General features: G+C 35.3%; 1 protein-coding gene across 1 annotated transcript in view; it reads right to left on the bottom strand.

Annotated features, from left to right (window-relative positions):
* Positions 1 to 4169: 4169 nt before the first annotated feature.
* LOC108371397 (transcription factor grauzone-like) overlaps positions 4170 to 9378 on the bottom strand; it is a 10035-nt gene continuing 4826 nt past the window's right edge. The window contains exon 6 of the mRNA XM_017626946.1: positions 4170 to 4493. Within this exon, the coding sequence (XP_017482435.1) occupies positions 4263 to 4493 (231 nt within the window). The 3' untranslated portion in view covers positions 4170 to 4262. The remainder of the gene's footprint in view (positions 4494 to 9378) is intronic.

Raw genomic sequence — 9378 nt, 5'->3', positions numbered from 1 at the left:
TGTTGTTGCTTCTGGTATCGAAAGTGTCAAAAACTGTTCTCATTTTTTTTCTTCTAAATCAAAGCATGCCATGTGAAATACAAAAAAATAAAAAATTGAAATAGGAAAAAATGAAAATTGTTGCAACTTTCTACTTACTAGATTTGTTTGCTTCTCGAAGCATAGATCCATCCTTTGCAATGCCCAGTAATCAACGGTTATGTTGCTGAGTTGGGCGAGTGTTCCAAAAGTTCCTATTCAATCGCTTGTTTTGTATGGAAAAAGGTTTCACATGCAAATACATTTGAACAATTTAGAATTTTTGTGAAAAGAAATGAAAGATATTTGACATTTTCGAGCCAAAATAATTTGAAAAAAAAAAAAACCAAATCAGCTGCTATACTGATACTACCTATTCAATGTGCCTTGATGCGTACTTACGTTATCGAAGCAGTAACGTCTGTAGCATCAAAAACAGTGCGGATTCGTTGCGACAGAATCGCATAGGTGTGTGGATGCCTTTATTCTTTAGAACGTTCCTAATGATATGTTGACGTATATTTCAAACGCATTCTGTTTATTCCGGTTGTGAATTTGGATTATCCGGAATGTATAAAAAAACGCAGCCAGTGTATTTATGCGGATAAAGAGTAAAGCTGGAACTCCATAGGAAAGCGTATGCGAACGTATACGTATGCGTACGTATACGTATGCGTGCGTTTGACAGCTGAGTTGCATACACATGTTCTTATGGGATAAACTCCATTAGTACGACAAAAATTCGAACATGGATTCGAATACGCATTCGAATGCGCACAGAGTTCGATTTTCTCAACTTTCATGCATTTGCTTGCGCAGGCAACCAACACCTACATATTTTGATCGAGAATTTTTGCGGCTTGGTATGTACTTTCTTTATAAATATGTGTAAAAATGTGTATGTATACTGCATCAACTTATCGAAATGACAACTGACAAATGCGTGTAAGCGCGCACTATGGAATTGCTCAGTTGTTACGCACGTAAGCGCATGCCAACGAATCTCCAATACGCTTGCCTATGGAGTTCCAGCTTAACAAAGTGTTGTGAGAGAATTCAATGCAAAAAGTACTTATTGAACGTAATGCGGCAAATACATATACTTGCGCCATTCTTTAATTGATAACCTTCCACCTTTTTTGAAGTCGGTTAATATGTAAATAAAAACATAGTAAAAATTTCAATTACAAACAACTGTATGTTGGCGGAAATATAAATAGGGATGCGACACTTTAACAAGTTTTTGCTATTTTTTTTGTTTATTTAAGGTTTATTATTTTGTTTATGAAAGTATAGCTCCCTATCTAACAAAAGCCATGTACGTCTAAATTTAAAACTGTGTAAAAATTTGAGAAAATTCGACCAATTTCAGCAAAATTATTTGACGCATTTTTAGATATGCAGTTTTATAACCTACTAAATTTTAGCGGTGGGGTTTAGTAGCACTCACAGCTATTTCGGGCTATTCCGTCCATAGGGGTGGCCCGATCTAAAAAAAAATTCCACACACTTGTAGTCAAGGGTCTGCGCATTATTTTAACACACACTTTTGTAAATTTTGGTCACTAATTTATTTACAAATTGGGTTTGAAATATGCCCTTTTTTGTAAAATTCGGAAATTTGCGTACATTTATCACTCCTATTCTCCTTAAAGCAGCCACTTCACCAATACATTTTTGTATTCCCCTTCACTTTACACTTTACTCGATTAGTTATAACTTGCTTTACGACTTTAATATTAACCAATTAATCACAATTCATTAAATAAAAACACCTTCAAAATCACGCGTCTGACTTTGGTTGCATAAGCAAATTAAATGGCGGAGTTCAGCTGTCAAACTCCAAAATATGCAAAAGAATGAGAGACAAAAAAAGATAGGATATAACCCAGTAAGCATTAAAAATATATAAAGGTGTTCTCTGCAAAAGGTGTTCAGCTCATTTTCTTCCCAAAAAAGAAAGGAGAATTCTACTGCCTGAGGGTTATAATCGCTAAGTGCGGCCGAAGGCCGCCCACGCAGAAAGGTGTTCTCTGCAAAAGGTGTTCAGCCCCCCTTCTTTGGCAACACTGAAAGGAGAATTCTACTGCCTGAGGGTTATAAACCCTAAGTGCGGCCGAAGGCCGCATACGCAGAAAGGAATTCTACGCAAAAATACATATGTTAAAAAGAAATTTTTTTTTATAAAAACTTGTTTNACATATGTTAAAAAGAAAATTTTTTTTATAAAAACTTGTTTATTCTATTTCTAATTAACTTTTTTGTTCTTTATTCAAAATCTCCCGATATCTAAGTTGCCATAATTTTTTTTATTAAAAAATCCCACGGTTTCTGTTAGTTGGGTCATATTCCACTTCAAACTGCTCAGTTTGCCTAAGAAAATTNTCTAACAAAAGCCATGTACGTCTAAATTTAAAACTGTGTAAAAATTTGAGAAAATTCGACCAATTTCAGCAAAATTATTTGACGCATTTTTAGATATGCAGTTTTATAACCTACTAAATTTTAGCGGTGGGGTTTAGTAGCACTCACAGCTATTTCGGGCTATTCCGTCCATAGGGGTGGCCCGATCTAAAAAAAAATTCCACACACTTGTAGTCAAGGGTCTGCGCATTATTTTAACACACACTTTTGTAAATTTTGGTCACTAATTTATTTACAAATTGGGTTTGAAATATGCCCTTTTTTGTAAAATTCGGAAATTTGCGTACATTTATCACTCCTATTCTCCTTAAAGCAGCCACTTCACCAATACATTTTTGTATTCCCCTTCACTTTACACTTTACTCGATTAGTTATAACTTGCTTTACGACTTTAATATTAACCAATTAATCACAATTCATTAAATAAAAACACCTTCAAAATCACGCGTCTGACTTTGGTTGCATAAGCAAATTAAATGGCGGAGTTCAGCTGTCAAACTCCAAAATATGCAAAAGAATGAGAGACAAAAAAAGATAGGATATAACCCAGTAAGCATTAAAAATATATAAAGGTGTTCTCTGCAAAAGGTGTTCAGCTCATTTTCTTCCCAAAAAAGAAAGGAGAATTCTACTGCCTGAGGGTTATAATCGCTAAGTGCGGCCGAAGGCCGCCCACGCAGAAAGGTGTTCTCTGCAAAAGGTGTTCAGCCCCCCTTCTTTGGCAACACTGAAAGGAGAATTCTACTGCCTGAGGGTTATAAACCCTAAGTGCGGCCGAAGGCCGCCTACGCAGAAAGGAATTCTACGCAAAAATACATATGTTAAAAAGAAAATTTTTTTTATAAAAACTTGTTTATTCTATTTTTAATTAACTTTTTTATTCTTTATTCAAAATCTCCCGATATCTAAGTTGCCATAATTTTTTTTATTAAAAAATCCCACGGTTTCTGTTAGTTGCGTCATATTCCACTTCAAACTGCTCAGTTTGCCTAAGAAAATTTTTTTTCCCCCTTTTTCAAACGGTTCCCTAGGGGCCTGTGGGAGGAGCCCAAGGGGGGTACGCCTTTTTAGAAAGCGGGGACTGCCCCCTTTCTATTGGGGGGAGTTTGGGGGCCCCGCCCCTCCCCCTTCGCCCCCCACCCCAAAAACGATGTGAGCCCTACTAAACATTCCCCAATTTTAGTTATCNTTGTGGGAGGAGCCCAAGGGGGGGTACGCCTTTTTAGAAAGCGGGGACTGTCCCCTTTCTATTGGGTGGAGTTTGGGGGCCCCCTCCCCCTTCGCCCCCACCCCAAAAACGATGTGAGCCCTACTAAACATTCCCCAATTTTAGTTATCAAAGTGCAAGTTTGAAAGGGCTACAAAATACCGTTGATTTTTGGTAGTTTTTTTTTTGTCGGCGGTGCCATGCATTCTTTTCCCTACAAGGAATGCCCGACAATGGAGAAAATGAGCAACGGCTTCAGCAAAACAAGTTGAAAAAATCAACGGTAAGACCTACTCACTTCAAACTTTCACTTTATTGTACTAAAGTTGAATGGCTTAAACTAAGATTTTCATATAACTTTGTTAAATTTTCCAATTTTTCCACAAAAATGGAAATTAGGGCTTTCATTTTGTTAGATAACGAGCTATACTTTTATAGAAATAAAAAAATTAAATAAACACAAGCAAAATAGATAAAACTTGCGAAAATTTCCCGATCCTATTTGTTTTTTCGCCACTGTATATCAAAACTCTTAAAATGAACCAAACAGAGCCTATCGAAATTTTGGAGTGCTGCTCGACTGACAGTATTTTTTGATAAGAGTTAACTGAAATCATCCGCAAATATCAGTCGTTGTTGTTGTTGTTATGTCTTGTTGCATATCAGCGTTACGAGTTTGGTTTAAAACACTCAGTGTATATTCATTTGGCTGCGCGTACTTGCGAACCCATTCATCCGAGTGACTGTGTATTTTGTGTTTGTGCATATTCGCATGTGACCGAAACGTCTTTGGGCAAAACGGACAGGTATACAAATCGATACCGGTATGTGTAGCTTCGTGCTCCTAGAAAGTAAAAAAAGTTTTTATTTATATATTTATTTAGTTTTTAAGAAATCATATAGAGGGCCAGTTTTTCAGTGCCAGTTTAAACTTAGATTAAGTAAACTGAGTTTAAATTGAACAGCTGGCTGACATTTGATTGGCTGATCTTAGTTTAAACCACCCAGATCGGGCGTTTAAACTTTGTTGAAACCACGGCCGTGCACTGAAAAACTGGCCCTTAGTTGTTGACAACCCCTCCTAATTCGTAAAGCTAAGCTAAATTTACACAGTTGTATTTCGAAGAAATAAATCATAGCAGACATATTCAACCTCTTATAAATCGTAATTGGTTGGTTAAAACCTCTTGTAATTCATAATGAAAGCAAAAATCGATGCAAATAAATTGTATTAGGCTTATATATGCTTAATGAGCTGCTCTAGGTTACGCCAAACCGCAAAATTGTGTTTCATGACTATTGTTCTTGCTCTAACTTACTCTACTTTATGCGCTAAGTGGAACTAGAGCAGCAGCACGGGGCTATACAAAATGTATAGAACGCTTAAAAGAGCATTGCCCACGGGCAAGGCAGTGCCCATGGCCGAACTAGAGCAACTTAGAGCACGATTTTCTGCTCCAGCTTTTTTGAAGGAGTCGAGCCAAGGCGTATTTAACAAGGTGGTGTTGGCCGTATGTAAGTAAAAAATTACACTAACAAATTATACGCTGATGTCCATACTGTCATTAGGTTTGTTCGTCGAGCAAAAAATTTGTACGAATTTGTACGAATTATCACGATTTTTGCCCAAATCGCGTTCGTGCAGACCAAAAAATTATCCAACACTCAAAAATTGTGAGAGCAAAGTGACAGTTCTCTTGGAGAGAAGTTGCAAATTCTTGCTGGAAAAAATTTTGCCAGCAAGAATTTGCAAACACGAAAAACATGTGGTTGTGGCGCATGGTTGCATTTTTGTCTACAATAATTTGAATAAATTAGTTCGTTAAATTTAAAAATTTATAAACACGAGCGATTTTTTTATGAAAAAAGGAAGTAAATAATTGTTGATATAATTAATTTAGTTAATTCCAATGATTTGAACTTAATTCGGCTGAAAAAAATGGTATTCGCAATCGGAATGCAATTGCAACCAGAGTCGATTTAAGAAACCCGACAGCTAGTACGATGAAGAAATTGAAATGTATGTTAAAGAAAGTCAGAACAACAAGAAATATACATGTATATCCTGTTTTTGGCCATCCGAAAGAATTTTAAAAATTCTATAAAAATTTTTTATGTTTGAAATGCAACCGTGGACGCCAGCTGGCAGCGAAACTTGCAAATTCCTGCAAATTTGCGTTCGTGCAGAAATTTGCAAGTTTCTCAACATGAGAGAGAATTTGAGAGAATTTTTTCTTACTCTCTGATATTTTGAGTGTTGGATAATTCTTGCTGGATTTTCGACGAACAAACCTATTGGTATGAGTTACAACAAACACATCATTTTGACGTAATGGCCTCCACGGCGAAAAACTCAGCTGTCGCCCCAACACCACCTTGTGTCGAGCAATCAACCGTTTTGAGAACTACAGCCTGAAAAGTGTTACATGAGATTCTTGATCTGAGTTGCTCTTACTTGCTCGACTGTTTTTCTGAGAGCTTCTCTATTCTGCTCTAACTTGAGCTGATCTGCACTTTTTTCGGCGTCATTAAACTCAACTATTGTGTTTCCGTTTACCGTTGACTTCTTTGTTTGAAATTTGTGGTACATACTAGGATAGTTTTTTAACATTTTCGGACTAGTTTCGGGCAAATGAGCTAAGTACGGAATGCTCTCACAAAAGTGCATAAACTGCACAAAAGCACAAGAACACAAAAAAACCATTTTCGTGCCCGAAACTAAACGTCAAATCGCAAACAATTATAAATGTATGGCCTTATTCATAAGCAAGGTGCGTTAAGCAAGGTGTGATTGACAACTCAGTTATGCTATCTTTTAAGGTCCTAGGAGCGTTCCTTATCTCCCAGAAATAGTCAGAAAAAGTCCGAAGTAGTCAGATTTAGTCCAAAAAGCGTTCCTTAACTTGGAAATGACAGCAAAAATGAGAGAGCAACAGTCAGTGAGAGTGACTCGCATCAGTCCGAAGTAGTCAGATTTAGTCAGAAGAATTTTTTCTGGCAAAATCCTGAAAAGTGTCAAACTCAACTGAATTTAAATTAACGGAAATTAAAGAATACGCTAAAAGTGAGAATAATCTAAAAAGTAAAAGAAATGAATTGAAATTGGAAGGAGGCAAAAAATAATTGATATAGCAAGTGTTTATTGTGCTTGTGCTTGTGTGAATGTGTTTTGTACATACATTTCTGTTCTTATTTGACGTTAGTTTTGTTGTTGCCATTCTTTGGACTAAAAATTTGGTTTTTTGCGTTCCTTTACTTTTCCTGCCAAAATGACGTTGCTCTCATGAGAACCAAACCTTTAAGCTGATGCCAGATAAAACTTTGTAGCTTTGCGTGACATTTATAACTTAGCCAGCGAAGCGCCAGACACAAAAGGTATGCCACAATGAACGCAAAGAAAACGATTTTGTACTGCTTTTTTACTCGGGAAAATTGCTGTGGATTTTATATATTTTGCTTTAAAAATATCAGCAATGTAAATAAATTTTATGTTTCTACATGAAAACTCGAATTTGGACGAAACAAAATAAATATTAAACCGGCTGATTGTCAAAGAGCTCAAAAAGATGGGAGTTGGCCATCTTTCTGCTTCGCGCTGCAGCTTCAACGATCTATGTAGCGTGCTTTGTGTATTTTTTTTTGTGCAAAAGTTTTATGTGGCATCAGCTTTAAACTTCAACTTGTTTTTCTTTTATTTCCTATATTTCGTTACGCTTTGAATGTCTTATCGTTTTTTTTTTGAATGTTCGTTAATAACAAATTTTAATTAACATTTGAATTTTTGTAGTGTTGTGCGGTTTATACTTAGTGTACGTATTAAAACTGCAACATCTGAAGCGTAAAGTAAGACAAACTTCAAAAAAAAAAAACGATGGCCGACGAATTGAGCGAGCGATTTTACCTTTAAATATTTGTATCATGATTTTAACTAAGGAAAATAAATAAATAAAAATAAACTTCAAATTTACTTAAAAACGTCAACCAGTGAAATGTATTTTCTATTTTTCCTTACACACGCTCATTTTTAGTTTTACTCTCCCGAAAACTTAGACTTTTGTAGGTTTGACGTCAAATTGGCTTCTACCTGTTTTTATTGTACCATGCTTTAAACCTACTTTATTTTTTATGAATAATATTACGTTCAAATTGGCCCCATTTAACTTGTTAAATGAAATAGAGCTTTTTGGAAAACACAATCGTCCACATTGAACATTTGGAGTTAACTTTGACGGTTGTTTGATTACTAATAAAAGTTCGGAAAAAATATTCAAAATCAAGCTTTTGTGTTTCAATTTGTTTTGTGCGAATGTCTGCTTCATGATATTAACGCATGCGGATTACTTAGCGACTTCAAAATGTTTAGTTTGTATGCACTATTTATCTCTGCGTACGATGAGACCTCATGGAAAATAACTAATTACCGCCTTGGCCTCTTTTTTGGCGGCCAGACATGCATACAATTTTGATATTTTTTGAACGTTGGCGTGTCAAATGAAAGCTTTTGGGTCTTTCTGATTGGTCGGAGCTGAAAGCTTTCTGATACAACTCTGCGCTGAACTGGTTTTCAAACGAGTTAATGATTTAACTGGTTCAATTTTCCAACAACAATTGCATGCGATTTAACTTGTTTATGAACATGTTTTGTTCATTAACTTGTTCAAGCCCATTCAACATGTTTAGCTCGTCAATTTGAACGTAGTATAAGGCCATTAAGATTTGGGCGGCAGCGAACACAATAACGTTAAATTAATAGTTCACTTGATGTTTTTTCACTTATCAATCAATGAAAAACAGCTAAATATGCACATACATACATATGTATTTATTATTTGAAGCGATTGAAGGTCTAGGTGAAATGAATATACGTACAGCATATTTGCCGATATGACGTAGGCTTGCCTATTTACATGGGACTTAAATTTTACATATGTACATACCCTTCTATAAAGTTCTGTATCTTAAAAACCTTTTTAACGAAACTTAATGATAAAAATGCATTTCTTCCGTCTTATTATAGGCTTTAATTGTACATTTTTTACAATAATGTGCAACGTATAAAAAAAAATAAAGTAAACAGAGATGTGGTGATCTCCGAAATAGCTGCTAGACTTTGTTGCTTTTTCAATTTTTCCTAATAAACAATCGTGGTACAAAGCTCAATAAAAATATTAAAAATTTTTCTTTTTGATTTCTTTTTGTTTATAGCATTTTAAAAAATGTTTATTTTTACATACAAACATTGTCTATAATGTCGACTTTAAGTACCCAAATGGGCGTAATGGGCTACTTAAGCGTTTGGACTCTAGATCGTCTAACGCGCGAGCAATATGATAAATATACATTGAAATTTTATGAAATTTTATATTTTTGAACGAGGAAAGATGTGCAAAAAACAAAAACAATATGAATAAATGATACTAACCTTACTAAAGGTCTGAACTGAAGAATTGATCTAGGTGCTAGTCTCTTAAAATTTCCTGCAATCACGTCGCAAGCAGATTTCCCACATGAACTTGCAATAAAGTTCAATTCTGCCATTTCCTTGAAGGGATTTTCATGATTTCAGACCTTTAGTAAGGTTAGTATCATTTATTCATATTGTTTTTGTTTTTTGCACATCTTTCCCTTTTCAAAAATATAAAATTTCATAAAATTTCAATGTATATTTATCATATTGCTCGCGCGTTAGACGATCTAGAGTCCAACCGCTTAAGTAGCCCATTACGCCC

The sequence above is a fragment of the Rhagoletis zephyria genome, unplaced genomic scaffold (genome assembly GCF_001687245.7).
Source record: "Rhagoletis zephyria isolate East Lansing unplaced genomic scaffold, Rhagoletis_zephyria_1.1 Rzeph_scaffold_04946, whole genome shotgun sequence".
Lineage (NCBI taxonomy): Eukaryota > Metazoa > Arthropoda > Insecta > Diptera > Tephritidae > Rhagoletis > Rhagoletis zephyria.
Note: the sequence above shows the minus strand (reverse complement) of the source record. Positions and strands in the feature narration are given on the sequence as shown.